Below are 14,128 nucleotides of genomic sequence, written 5' to 3'. Positions count from 1 at the left end.
GTAAGCCGAGGGGCCAGGCGCTCTTTGTCTGGAATAGTCATCCTATACGGTTTGACGGCCTTTCAGATAGCGCAGTCAAGGAAACTTTCTGGGCCTCCAAAGCAAAATTTGCGACGTTTAGTTGGACGCTATAGATGTGGAACTCCGCGCCTCCGTGGCACCGGTGCAAGAATCCCGTGGCCCGTGGCGCATGTTTGCCGAGAATCATAGCTTCGACCAGCCAAGCATAAAGCAGGATCAGCGGTGGATAATGAATGCGGGGAAATGCTTCATAACAAGCTTTCATTAATCGAATGACCTGGTATTAAATCCCGAGGACTTATGGGAAGTCGCCCAAGCAGCGGTGGAATATATAGCGCGATGTCCAAGCAAGTCCCGTAGCCGGATAATCCATTCTTCACAACTATAACACCAACCCATATTGCCCGTATCGCAAGGATAACTATATTCACTGAAAGATGTTGCGTGATCCCGAAAATAGACCTGTGAAAGTGGCCAACTGCTCTGGCTACCATGGTCTGTTCATCGACTCTTAGCTGAGTTTCCAGACGCTGACTGCTTGAGTAACTAGGCGATCCAGCGTATGAGATGTACCGCCAGGCGACACTGGGTGATGTCGACTTTATCACTGGTGACTACCTTGCGGGTACGCTTCTCGATACCCCTTAGAGAGCATCGTCACTGACTAATGTGTGAACAGAAGTCAACTTAGCCAAGAATGCCGAGGCCTGGCGCGCGGGCAAACATCCGGGCTACGAGGAAACAGCCTGGCAGGGACTACAGCAAACAATCGACGTGGTTGCGGAAAAGGGTATCCGTGTTGTAATCAACGGGGGTGCCTTGGATCCTAGAGCACTTGCGTTGAAAGTCGAGGCCCTAGTAAGCAGCAACTGCGATCCCCAAGCAGGAGGCCCAACTAAATTGCTCGCTCCAGAAAGCTGAGAAGAAACTTGACATACGTGTGGCTTATGTATCGGGGGATGATCTATACCCTCAAGTCGGGCCTAATATGCCAACTACCAAAGAGGAATTGCAGCATTTGGATTCTGGAAACGCCTCCATCGTCCCATCGAGGTTGACATATGCGTTTATGAATACAACCGATGGAAAGCCGATCCCCATGACATCGGCCCATGCATACCTTGGGGCCCGTGGTATTGTCGAAGGCTTGAGGCGAGGCGCACAGATTATCATTTGTGGGCGTGTTGCGGATGCTAGTCCGGTGATTGCCACGGCCTGGTTCTGGTACAACTGGAGCGAAACGGACTACGATAGACTTGCTGGAGCACTCATTGCAGGCCATCTAATTGAATGCTCGGCATATGTCACTGGGGCAAACTTCGCTGGCTTTGATAGATATCCGGTCGAAGACCTCATTGCTCCTGGATTTCCTATTGCCGAGATCGAGAGGGACGGCACCTGCGTCATCACCAAACACCCGGGAACCCAAGGTGTGGTGAACACTGACACAGTGACATGCCAATTCCTGTATGAGTTGCAGGGCAACATCTACCTGAACAGCGATGTTAGTGCCCATATTGGTGATATCGTTGTTGAGGATGCTGGCAAGGACAGGTATTCGTTCATAACCCCCCCCCGGTTCACACAGGCCCTAACGGTAGACAGAGTCCGTGTATCCGGTATCAAAGGGTCACCACCACCTCCCACTACCAAGCTTGCGGTTTTCTATCCTGGAGGCTATGAGGCCCAACTACTTTTGAATGCAACCGGATATGCTACTGCTCAGAAGTGGGATCTCCTCGAGAAGCAACTCCGTCATTTCCTCCCTGAAAGTGCCGCTAATGACCTAGAAACATTCGAATTCCAGAGGTAAGCACACTTCTATCCACAGACCCCGGCTGGGCATATCGCTACGAGAATAAATGTCTAATTTTGTCCCAGAGTCGGAGTTCCCGACCCAAATCCATCCTCTCAGCTAAAGAGCACCACATATATACGCATCTTCATCGCAGCCCGCACAGCACAAGCGGTAGCAGCTGTCTCAAAAGCAATGGGCCAGATCTCACTAAAACACTTCTCCGGTATATATATACCCTATACCTCCATCAAATGCAGAAGCAAGCCAACTAATAAACAGGCTTACACGCATCCCTCGACGCGCGCACCGCCTTCCCACGCCCATTCCTCGCATACTATCCCGCCATAACCAACCAGTCGGACATTAACGAGAAGATCAATATTCTCGACGGGCAATCCAAAACCGCATCGTTCGACATCCCACGCCCAAGCCAATACGCACCCCTGAGACCACGCGAGAGCTACGATCCGGTAACACCAACAATATACAATGGCCCAACGAAGCAAATCCGTCTCGGCGACATCGCACTTGCTCGATCCGGCGACAAAGGCGCGAACCTCAACTTTGGCATCTTCGTCTCCAACCCAGCTCACTGGGAGTGGCTCCGGTCGTCCATGACCATCTCGCGGATGCGGGATCTCCTCGGCGATGATTGGGATGACTCGTTCTCGATCGAGAGGGTGGAGTTCCCCCAGATCCATGCGGTGCATTTTGTCATCTACGGTATCCTGGGCCGCGGAGTCAGCAGTTCCAGCCGACTGGACGGCTACGGGAAGGGATTTGCGGATTATATCCGGGACAAGGTCGTTTCAGTTCCTGTTCAGTTCGACCTGAAACTATCAACAAAACTATAAGTATGTACAGAGTATGCACACAGAATGAAACACCAGTATCTTCTTCCCATAGTACCAGAATCGAAGAAATAATAGCTATACAATCCACCTCATCACCAACAAAACTCAACACCACCCCCTTACCTACGAGTCCTTCTTCCGACTCTCAGTCACCCCCCTCCTGGCCAGCACCAACTCCTCCCTCTCCCACATCAACTCAACCGCAGCGCCCACAGGCCCCACAAACGCACTCAGCAAGCCCGTCTTCACAAAAAGCCCCAACCAGCCAACTCTTCCATACACCCCCCTCTGCGCAGCCGCATATAGACTCCCCGCCCAAACGAGCACCCCAAGCGACCCAATAATATAATCCCATCTCAGAAACGCGTGCACACCCTCCCCGACACTTCCCACAGCCCGGACAGGCTGTTCCCACGGAATCGGCACCTCAAACACCCTTCCGGGGTGCAGGGGCCCCACAAACTCCTCGTGAAAGACGCCAGGCACGAGCACAGAACTCAGGGAGATAATCCACGAGACGAGATGCGTGAGCGCCGTGTTCCCGAATGCGAAGGCGTATACCCACCTCAGGGAACTGAGGCTCTTGCGCTCGCTGGCTGGGGTGGTTCTACCTGAAGATGTGAAGGGGGCGATGACGGCGTAGATGGCCGTGAGAAGGATGGAGATGTAGGCGGGCCAGGGTTGCCAGATGGCGATGAAGATTTGTTTCAGGTCGGTGGTGATGTGTTCAGAGGTTGGGAGAATGAGGAGCTGTGTGGGGACCATGTAGCCCACGATGAAGACGAGGGGGAGCGCGTTGGTGATGAAGCGCGGGATGCGGAGGGTGTCCGGGGTTGGGTTCTTGGCTGTTTGGGAGGTTACGAGGTGGAAGAAGCAGTAGAGCGGCGCTGCGAAGGCGAAGGTGAGCACTTGGGCTGCCAGGCCGAAGATCATAGGGCTTTTTTTTTTCGCTCTGTTAGCTTTGGATATACTAAGGTGAGGGGGGTCGGGTTGGAGGAGAGACAGGGGGAGTTACAATGCTGCAATTGTCCATGCGTTGCCCTTTCGCCATGCTTCGAGGGTGATGAGCACCCAGGCTGAGCCAAATGTACCGGAGAAGGCGATGGAGTGGAGGAACAGCGATGGGTTGCTGCCGTCTGTTGTTGGCCAGAAGAAGGTCGTTAGGGTTGTCAGGAGGTGGTCGATGGGCTCGATGCCGGTGTAGACTGTGCGGAGGGGCTCATTGGTTCCTGGGAGCGCTCCGGATGCGATGTACTGCTCGCCTAGTGCGCGGAGGCCGTTTATGTCTGCGTAGTAGAAGATGGCGTAGAAGACGAAGAGGCTTAGCGAGGGGAGGAGGACTTTAGCGACAGCCATTTTGGCGGTCCTCTCCGGTTGGCGATGGATCGTGCGGGAAAGAATTGAAAGAATTGAAATGGGGGTCTTCTTCAACGGGGTAGGTTTCTGGGGTATTTATGTCTACGATATTTGTTTTCTCCAGACAATGATTGAAAACGTGAATGCATAATAGGTATGCGATCTATTTCCTAATGGGGTAGCTGTTGCGAAGGATGCGGAGGACTAACTGTCGATCATTGACGTACAACTAGGGCTTGCTTCGGTACATGTGGAGTGCCTCTGGGGTTGATACCGAGGTTTCGGAACTTACATATGACCCCGAACCAGCACAGTTTACCTACATTCAGTTTAATAGTAATCATAAAATAGAAGGATGAAAGCGCATCTCATTGTGCCGAACGCGCTAGAAGAGTACTCCACAGCCTCCGAATTCTGACATGCAGTAGACCAGCTCATTCCACCGGTACTCTGAGATATTCCAAAATCTAAGTAGACATAGTTGTCAGAGGACCAACTCTATGTATCCGCAAGTATGCTGCTACATTGATGACAATATAGTCAGTCATCACGCATTATACCCTTCCAGCGCCGCATAAGCAGCCTGTACATAATCCCCCGTTCGCTCATTTCCAACAATACTCACGCCCATCTTATTCATCGCATACGTGAAAGTCATTTGACGATCGAGATCCATGATCGCAAACGACCCTCCCCATCCCCCCCAGAAGGCCAGTTTTCCAGATGGCAGCCAGTCCACGGTACCTTGCGCGCCGATGCCGAAACCAAGTCCCCATTCGATATTTAACCCGATGACCTGGTCCGGGCCACTGGCCTGCACCTCGAAGATCTTTTCGATCGTCTCAGGGCTCAAGAAGCGTTTCCCGTCCACAGTGCCATTCTGCGTGATGATGGATAAAATGTCGTGGGCCCCACGTGCATTGGTAAAGCCAGCCATGGACCCAATACCGCTGCGACGGAAGGCAGGCTCTTTGGCAGCGTTTTGATTGGCAGGATGACCAGCCATAGCGCGATACATGATGCTGTTCGGATCTAGCACGGAGAGGTCCATCGTCATCGTTGCAGGAACCATTTCTGCGATACGATCCCATTCTTCTTCCGCCACGGGGAGGTGGAAGTCGGCATTACGGGGAACAGCAAGCTCATCGTGAATAAACTCGCCCAGCGTTTGCCCCGTTACGCGATGGACTAACTCCCCAATGAGATGCCCCTGGGAGCTAAGGTGGTACCCGTGTGCCGTGCCCGGTGTCCACCAGGGTTTCTGTTGAACTAGGTTGTCAGTCGCCAGAGGCACGTTGAGCAGGGTGGCCTCGTCAATTGGGGGATCGAAGGATGGCAGGCCAGCAGTGTGACTCATGAAGTGTCGAACCAATACGCCCTCTTTGCCGTTGACACCGAACTCCGGCCAGTATTGAATAACCGGAGCATCCGGATCCACCATGCCGCGATCGATCAGAAGCAGCATCGCCAGATTCATGACCGTCTTGGTCACGGACCAGACCGATACAATCGTATTCTCCTTCCATGGCTTGGAGCGTGCTGTGTCTGCGTAGCCGCCCCATATATCCACGACGGTCTTTCCCTTAACACTAACGCAGATGGAGGCGCCAAGCTCCTTGTCAGAGGAGATGTTCTGCTGCAAAATATCACGCACGCATGAGAACGCCGGGTCGCACGTGCCATCGACTTGGGCCATGGCTGTTAACGATGGCATGAGATATTTGAAGAGTATTTGAAGATTAGTTGAAGAAGAGAATGGATTGTGATGTATTGTTTATCTTAAATGATACTATGGCACTATTTATGCGCTTCTTTGACCTTGCTAAAAAAAAGGTGGGTTTATGTCATTCGGAACTAAAACATTTAGTGCTTATGTATACGAATTAGTGCAGACGAAGCTTCAACTCATGCTTGCCAGCTGGAGTTAACCAACCATTTCAAGAACTCGGGTATGTGTCTACAGCCGAGAACGCATAGTTGATAGCACTTAATAATAGTGAGTAATCAACAGTCTATGATCGTAGCTACTATCTTGCATAGAATCCAAGCGACCAGAAGTATGATGGTAAAACATCATGCCTAGCAGGTTGCGGAGGACATAAAGTTGACCCCCACCATGCGGGGTCTCCGGTAGATGCCGGGAGATGTTTAGTAATATTCTTTGCGGTTGACAGGGCGACATTGCTATACAGCTGCAGGGACGGGGATGTCAATCTGGGACAGATATTGGCGATTGTCATGGGTGGTAAATTCTCTACAGTAACTTCAGGTGATTAACTTCAGGTGATATGGATGACATCGTCCCACCTGTGGTGAGCGTGGATTGGTTATCATTAAATAGACGTAGAATCACAATTGTGGTTAACTCGGAGGGTATTATTGAACCCATAGGTCGATATCGATTGACGAACGTCGTTACCCTCATGGCTCCCCCCTCTCGCGCATAAAGAACTTGTACACCATACATTGCCGGAAATCAAAGCCGATCAACCCAAAGATGCCCTCCTCCGGCAGTTCAAGTAGTGGGTCTGTCGGAGATTCCCACCGCCCATCCAGAGCATAGCCCGTCGTTCGCATCAGTAAGACCATCAACGGTGAGCCGGCGCTCCACCAATGTTGAGCTCTCACGAATTGAGTCGCTTTGTCTGACGCGCCGGCCGACCGTCAGATCGACAGCTGGACCATCGCCCAGAGCTCAATGCCTACCATTTGGTGGCGGAAAATATTATCCTCCCCTGCTGCCTGACCCCGAGAAATATGTCCTAGAATTCACAGGAGAGGACCCAATGGATCCGCATAACTGGCGGATGAGCACCAAGTAGGCACACACGATGATCACTTGCTCGAGGCAATCTTCGGAACTGTCTGGATAGGGTTCTTTTGTCTCGCGCCCTAGCGTATGTCACTTTCGTGTCCTCGTTCGCAAGTGCGATCTTCTCTTCTACACTCGCCGCGACCAGTGAGTTCCACGTGAGTACGGAGGTCATGATATTAGGCGTGACTCTGTATGTTTTGGGCTTCGCCTCCGGTCCTACATTCTGGGCCCCAGCTTCGGAGCTGAGCGGCCGATGATGGTCCCTCGCTGCGGGTGCCTTTGGGGCTAGCATCTTTACCATTGGGACCGCGACAGCGAAAGATGTCCAGACGATGATGTTGACCCGGCTCTTCGCTGGGTTCTTCGACGCTAGTCCGCTGGCCCTTGTCCTGGCAGTATTCACCGGTATTTACAATAATCGTCACCGCGGCGTGGCCATCGCCATGTTTGCCATGGCCGTGTTCGTTGGGTCATTTGCATCCCCCTTCACGGGGGGCTTTATTACCATGAGTAACTTCCACTGGCGATGGACCATGTACATCGCTGCCATTATGGGTTTCTTCGGATCGGCAGTATTGCTCTGCTTCTTTCGAGAAATCCATGCGAAACAAGATGAGGTCGAGGTTGATTTCAACCACTGGATCACCGTAAACTTCAGCCGACCCTTCCACATCTGGTTCACCGAGCCTGTTGCGTTCTTGGTGACGTTGTACACGTCTTTCATCTACGGGCTGATGTATGCGTTGCTAGGGGCATATCCCGTCGTATCTCAGCAGATCCATGGGATGAACTTGGGAGTCGGGAGCCTGCCGTTCATCGGGTTAATCACTGGCGAGTTTGCGGGGGCTGCATACACCCTCCTCAGTCACCCGGCATATACGAAGAGATTAGTAGCCAATAACGATATCCCAGTGCCGGAATGGCGATTATCCCCGGTGATTGTGGGCTGAATCGCCTTCACAGTAGGTCCCTTTTGGTACGCATCTACTCTGCTCAATGGTTTCTCATGGCTTTGACCGAAATAGGTTCGGTTGGACAGGATGGACGAAGAACATCCACTGGGTAACCCCCACGGCATGCGGCGTTCTCGTGGGATTTGGTATCTATTGCATCTTGCTGCAGTGCTTCAACTATCTGATTGACTCGTATCTGCAGCTGTAAACACCCCCTTTTATCTAAGCCCGATAACGCCCAGTAAGCAAGGCCGATAGGACAGTGCCGCTTCGGTCTTCGCCGCCAACACTACTCTCCGGTCCGCCGTCGGAGGCGTGTTTTCCGCTCTTTGCACGGCAGATGTTTATCAACCTGGGTGTTCAGTGGGCTGGGACACAGTTGGGCTGTCTTGCGCCTATCATGATCCGGATTCCATTGGGATTTATCATCTGGGGCCTCACGTTGCGGCGGAAGAGCAAGTGTGCACCGAGCGCGGCGATATTCGAGGAAAAGTCGGGGTAGTCGCTGCGGGGATTCCAGATGCAAGGGGGACTGTATTGTTCTCTGCACAATGTACATACATACTTGCTCCGTCCAGTAAACACGGTAGAATTCCATGGGCAATGAAACACTGATGGCACGTTCCGGACTTGCCGTCTGGAAGAGAAGAACCGGTAAAATTTCCGCGATGCCAAGAGAATTAATCTCGCGTCCCTCGAGAAACCCGCACGGGCAAAGATAAAAAAACTGCTTGCGATAAGCTGACGAGCTGTGGACCGAAACGCAAAAATTCGGCGAGACCCGCGTGTGTCTCATGAAACCCTCCACTCCAGTACAGAATAGGCATGGTTCAACTGTTAGGGGTCCATTAGCAGAATTGCTGATTCGATCCTTGGGCCGGTCGGCAAGAGAACCGTACATCTGACTGGCATTCCAGTCCCTTAAGTGGCTCTTAGATGGTCATTGCCAAGATGACAGTCACACGAGCCACTGATAAGCACTGAGGCGAAGGATGCGTTTGCCAATTTTTTTTTCTTTTCTTTTTCGTTCTTTTTTCCTTGGGCTGGGCCCCTCCATGGGTGGAATAAAAGCCCGCCTTCTCCGCAAGGTTTCTTGAATTTTTTGTGTTAGGCGTTGCCTCATCTATACCCCAGGCTGAGACGCCTCCTCCAGTTCCGTCAACTTCAAAGCTAGAAAAGATGGGTTGGATTCATCGTACCAATCTCAAGGTGGCGCGGTCGCCAGTTGGGCGATGGTTCCGTCTGGAAAATTCCGGCCATGTAAGTCGTGGCGTTGGGTTCTTTCTCAGGTGAAAACAGCAGGCGATCTCTAACAAACATATAGCCCCAAGAACGAAAGGGAAGCTTTTTCTTTACCGAAATTCGGGCTGGATTGGCGACCTTCTTCGCTATGGCGTACATCATTAGCGTCAATTCCACCATCACCTCCGACTCAGGCGGCACATGTGTTTGTCCACCAGAGAGCTGGGCCGACAAGTGTAATTCGAACACCGAGTATCTGCTATGCGTGCAGGAAGTCAAACGGGATCTGGTCACTGCCACAGCAGCCATCGCTGCGCTGGGGACGTTCTTCATGGGTTTGCTGGCGAATTTGCCGGTAGCGTTGGCACCTGGAATGGGCCTGAACGCATACTTCGCATATACAGTGGTTGGACATCACGGATTTGGAATGATCCCATATCGCGTCGCAGTGACAGCAGTGTTTGTGGAAGGGTTTGTCTTCTTGGCCCTGACCCTCATGGGAATCCGGCAGTGGTTGGCCCGAGCATTACCAGCATCGATTAAACTGGCGACGGGTACCGGCATTGGCTTGTATTTGACCCTCATTGGATTGAGCTACAGCGCCGGAATTGGCCTGGTCACCGGCTCGACGGACACTCCGATGGAGCTTGCCGGATGTCATTCTTCCATGCGTGATCCCACCACGGGCATGTGTCCCGCGAGCGACAAGATGCGCAACCCCACCATGTGGGTCGGTATCTTCTGTGGCGGTATCCTGACGGCTATGCTGATGCTGTACCGCGTCAAGGGTGCAGTCATTATCGGTATTCTGTTGGTTTCGATCATCTCGTGGCCCCGTCCAACACCAGTGACGTATTTCCCGCACACCGAATTGGGCGACAGCAATTTCGATTTCTTCAAGCAAGTAGTAACGTTCCATCCGATTAAGCATACGCTTGTGGCGCAGGAATGGGACCTCTCCGGACATGGCACGCAGTTTGGATTGGCGTTCATTACCTTCTTGGTGAGTTGATTCCGTTATCACGTGTCGCGCAGGCGGGACTAACTGGATTGAATCAATAGTATGTCGATATTCTTGACACTACTGGTACCCTCTATTCTATGGCACGCTTCGCTGGTGCTATCGATGAGCGCACTCAGGACTTTGAGGGTAGTGCTTTCGCCTATGTATGTATAACCGTATCCGACTCTGCTACGATTGACACTGACGGATGTATATAGATGGTTGACGCGATCTGTGTCTCTATCGGCTCGCTCTTTGGCTCCCCTCCCGTGACAGCCTTCGTCGAGAGTGGTGCTGGTATCTCGGAAGGAGGTAAAACCGGTATGACCTCGTGTGTGACCGGCCTCTGCTTCTTCATCGCTGTTTTCTTTGCCCCGATTTTTGCCTCGATTCCTCCCTGGGCGACCGGGTGCACCCTCGTCATTGTCGGTGCCCTCATGTGCAAGGCTGCCGCCGAAATTAACTGGAAGTACTACGGTGATTCCATTCCAGCCTTCCTCACTATCGCGATCATGCCTTTTACCTACAGTATCGCGTACGGCTTGATTGCTGGTATCCTAAGCTACATCTGCATCAACATGCTGGTGTGGATCATTGAAAAGGCAAGCTTTGGACGGGTTGTGCCGCCGAATAAGGATGAGAAGGATGCGTGGACCTGGAAGCTCCCTGGTGGTTTCTTCCCTCCTTGGGTCAAGAGAGCTGCGAGAGGGAAAAAGAAGTTCTGGCAGCCGGATGAGGAAAATGAGGGTGTCGTGCCAGACGGGTCGGTGTCGAGCAATGACCGGGGGGAGAAGTCCGGGTTTAAGAGCAAGAGTGGTGTTGTTTGATCGGTTGAATCATAAAGCATCGTTTATCGTGTATAATAGAACATATAGTTATATATATCTAGATGGGCGTGGAGTACTGCCGCTCCACCGAGCATCCGTCCGAATTAATTTCATGCTTCATACGTCAGGACTGCTCTTTCCAAGGTTGAACGCGTTCCATAAGCTAGTCACTAATTTATTTTACAACAATCGCTTTATGTCTTAACCCAAGCTTGTCTCATAGGACTTTCGGCATCCCGTCGCAGTTGTTGGGAAGAGCCAACAAGAGTTCTCGATCAGATCCGATCGAGACAAAGAATTTGATTGGCGGAAACTCTTTTCTAGAATGGGCTGTGAGACTATTGTAAAGTATTTTCGTACGAACACGTCCCAATTTACCCCGATTGGGGATAGTCGCGTGCCAGAGCCACTTAATAGTGGTGTAACTTACGGTCATTCTAAAACGCCCTCTATGCGGGGAAGTGGCGTGCATTTTCCGCCCACCAATGACGCCGCGCGCGAATCAGGCGGGCGTCCCTGGTATCGGTTCCTTGCTCTGTGATTTCATCCCTTCATTGCTTTCTTTTCCCGCTTCCTCTCCCTTTCTCGCCCTCGAGGCCCTTTTCATCCGCCCTCATCATGCACTGATGTCTGCAGAACATCATGACAGACTCCAAACGACGGCTGGCGCCCGCGCCGCCCGGTACCCCGGGTGGCAATGATGCTCACCCCCGTAGGAAAAACGTCGGCACCGCGTGTTCGGCCTGCAAGGCTCGCAAGCTCAAGGTATTATCTCGGTCCCTGTAAGAATAGATCTCGCTACTGACACGCGTAGTGCACCGGGACCGCGCCTTGTGTGAACTGCGTCAAGAGTCGCCTCGAATGTACCCTGGATCAGACTCTCGACAAACGCCGTCGCGGAGCCTTAAAACGCAAGATCGACCAACTTGAGGAGAAAGAGGATCTTCTTTTTCGCCTGGTCAGCGTCCTCCGAGAAAGTGGCAACCGCAGCACCATTCCCTTGCTGAACTTGATCCGAAGCAATGCCTCGCTGCCGGAGATCCAACACTATCTCAACCATCAGGTGCCCGAATCGGAACTAGCCCTGATGCCCGAGCTCATCGAGGTCAGCCATGAGGTTCAGCGATTACAGGACGCGGACTCGCGCTCAGTGCGTCGGATCCTGGATGCGAAGCGATTGTCGGATCAACCGTTGTTTCAGGTCCCTGCGAAGCCCTGGACTAGCGTCGTCTCGGACAACGATTTTGTGTCGCACCTCGTCTCGCTGTGGCTTACCTGGTTCCACCCTTTCTCCAATTGGGTCGATCGTGGCCTGTTCATTCACGATATGCAAGCGGGGTTGCTGGGGGCCAAATACTGTTCGCCGTTTTTGGTCAATGCTATTCTAGCATATGCATGTGTACGTCGCCCCTCGTTTGTATCCGAGGTTATGTTCTCCCTCATAACGATCGCAGACCTACTCAGATTATCCCGAAGCGTATGCTGTTCCCGGGGATGTGTCGTCGAAAGGTGCTCACTTTTACGATGAGGCGAAGCGATTGCTGGACAAGGAGGAAGGGAGGATTAGCCTTCCCACTGTCCAAGGTATTGGTGTGCTATGGGTGCGGTAAGTGTTTCGCCACGCACTTCCGCAGAGTGATAGACTAAGAACAAACAGTGCCTGTATGATCGGTCAAGACCGCCAGGCGTGGATCTATCGAAGCCAACTGGCCTACTCAGCCAACGAACTGTCGCAAAAGCACGCAGTGCTAACATCGACAGTCAACGAAGACGAACTGCGTATGGCCCGGGTAGTTAATAACACTAGCTGGGGTTTATTCAACAGCGCCACGTAGGAACCCGGGTTACTACAACAGAGAAGAGCGACAACTGATCTCAGCCAGGACTCACTCCTTGTTATACGAGAAGACACCAACAATAAAGCCGCCGCAACAACCATCTTTCCTGCCGGTGAATCATGAATCGAACCAGGACGAGTGGCATCCATACCCAACGCCGGCGGATCGAACGCCGTCGCACACGACGTGTCTATTCAACGAGCTCTGTGCGTTGAATCTAATCGCATATGATGTCGCAGACTTTTATTTTCGCAAAGAGGCGCCTCCTTCCCGTCCAGACATGGAACAAAAGACCTCCGAATTGCATAAACGTCTCACGGAATGGGCGAATCGACTACCACAATGTCTGAAGACAGGGAAGGACACCGAAATTCCGCACATCCTATGCCTAAAGTGAGTTAGCTGGCGCCCGGAACCAAGCAGGGCAAGACCTAACCGGTGTATGTAGTATGTATTACCACACCATCCTCATCACTATCTACAATCCTCACAGACTGTCACGTGAAAACATTATGCCTTACACGAATCACGACACGATCATCCCAGCACAAGCCCTCACTATCTGTTTATCCTCCGCTCGTAGCCTCGGCCACTGGATGCAAATGTACCGAACCACGTGGGGCCTCGAACACATGCCCATCTTCCATATCCAATGGATCCAAGCGGCACTGTTTATTCTCTTAGAAAACCTACAGAAGGCCGACAACTGCGAAGCGTTCATTATTCTCAGCATTGCAGCGAAGGCATTCTCGCGACGGTTCGAGAAAGCCAAGCGCCTTCTCCGGTCGCTCCAGGAGACGGCTCGAGAGTTGAGAATCAATCTACCGGTCGAGGTAGCTCCGTTGTTCATCGAAATAGATGGTCAATGGCTATTGCGTCCGATAAGGATTAAGGAAGAGACGATCGATGCAGCAAGCGGTGACGTATAATCTATGATCGGCTATGTTAAGTATGTATGTACATGGTGTTTTGGGCCCAGGACGATACTCGTCATAAAAGATAGAGATCCTATAATGATATATACCATTCTACATTAATATTTACCTAACATAGCACGACTGTATAATTTACATTCCCAAATAGAAAAAGAAACACTACATGAACATGATGATAAGGAATCTGCGCAACTTTTGGTTTGCGATAATGCTAGTCACCTGATCCGTAATTAAAGACAGGAAAGAACTAACAAATACACAGCCGTCAACAAAAATAGAGACCGGCTATCGAGTCCCGGGCCGACCCTTCTTTTTCCGCGTCTCTTTATGTTTTTCATTCCATTTCATTTAAGTTTTCCTTCCCCCCTTCTCCTTACAGCCAGTATACTACCTACCTAAAACCCCCAAGTATAGCATCTTCTTCTTCTTCTTTGTTATGTAAATTTAGCTCATTATCAAAACAAAAGAAATATATAGCTCTATGGT

The 14,128-nt window shown here is 51.7% G+C and overlaps 6 protein-coding genes across 6 annotated transcripts; 4 read left to right on the top strand and 2 right to left on the bottom strand.

Moving 5' to 3' along the window:
* Nucleotides 1-458: 458 nt before the first annotated feature.
* On the top strand, nt 459-2,673 carry ABOM_010709 (acyclic terpene utilization AtuA family protein; the record flags this gene model as incomplete). Its single annotated transcript, XM_022537837.1, has 7 exons — nt 459-516; nt 572-646; nt 701-879; nt 935-1,575; nt 1,627-1,830; nt 1,903-2,042; nt 2,099-2,673. The coding sequence occupies 7 exons, from the start codon at nt 459-461 to the stop codon at nt 2,671-2,673; spliced, it is 1,872 nt and encodes a 623-aa protein (XP_022384337.1).
* Nucleotides 2,674-2,796: 123 nt separating this feature from the next.
* ABOM_010708 (uncharacterized protein) lies at nt 2,797-4,029 on the bottom strand (the record flags this gene model as incomplete). Its single annotated transcript, XM_022537836.1, has 2 exons — nt 2,797-3,610; nt 3,689-4,029. The coding sequence occupies 2 exons, from the start codon at nt 4,027-4,029 to the stop codon at nt 2,797-2,799; spliced, it is 1,155 nt and encodes a 384-aa protein (XP_022384338.1).
* Nucleotides 4,030-4,576: 547 nt separating this feature from the next.
* Nucleotides 4,577-5,725, bottom strand: ABOM_010707 (serine hydrolase domain-containing protein; the record flags this gene model as incomplete). The annotated part of the gene is made up of 1 exon (XM_022537835.1): nt 4,577-5,725. The coding sequence occupies one exon, from the start codon at nt 5,723-5,725 to the stop codon at nt 4,577-4,579; it is 1,149 nt and encodes a 382-aa protein (XP_022384336.1).
* Nucleotides 5,726-7,179: 1,454 nt separating this feature from the next.
* ABOM_010706 (MFS multidrug transporter) lies at nt 7,180-7,794 on the top strand (the record flags this gene model as incomplete). The annotated part of the gene is made up of 1 exon (XM_022537834.1): nt 7,180-7,794. The coding sequence occupies one exon, from the start codon at nt 7,180-7,182 to the stop codon at nt 7,792-7,794; it is 615 nt and encodes a 204-aa protein (XP_022384341.1).
* A 1,182-nt stretch (nt 7,795-8,976) lies between these two features.
* Nucleotides 8,977-10,869, top strand: ABOM_010705 (NCS2 family permease; the record flags this gene model as incomplete). The annotated part of the gene is made up of 4 exons (XM_022537833.1): nt 8,977-9,057; nt 9,122-10,042; nt 10,102-10,206; nt 10,261-10,869. 4 exons carry the CDS (start codon nt 8,977-8,979, stop codon nt 10,867-10,869), a joined length of 1,716 nt encoding a protein of 571 aa, XP_022384334.1.
* Nucleotides 10,870-11,511: 642 nt separating this feature from the next.
* ABOM_010704 (putative C6 transcription factor) lies at nt 11,512-13,636 on the top strand (the record flags this gene model as incomplete). The annotated part of the gene is made up of 6 exons (XM_022537832.1): nt 11,512-11,634; nt 11,684-12,268; nt 12,324-12,475; nt 12,527-12,700; nt 12,753-13,100; nt 13,156-13,636. 6 exons carry the CDS (start codon nt 11,512-11,514, stop codon nt 13,634-13,636), a joined length of 1,863 nt encoding a protein of 620 aa, XP_022384335.1.
* Between the last annotated feature and the right edge of the window lie 492 nt (nt 13,637-14,128).

This window comes from Aspergillus bombycis (genome assembly GCF_001792695.1).
Source record: "Aspergillus bombycis strain NRRL26010 chromosome Unknown contig00137, whole genome shotgun sequence".
Classification (NCBI taxonomy): Eukaryota; Fungi; Ascomycota; class Eurotiomycetes; order Eurotiales; family Aspergillaceae; genus Aspergillus; species Aspergillus bombycis.
Note: the sequence above shows the minus strand (reverse complement) of the source record. Positions and strands in the feature narration are given on the sequence as shown.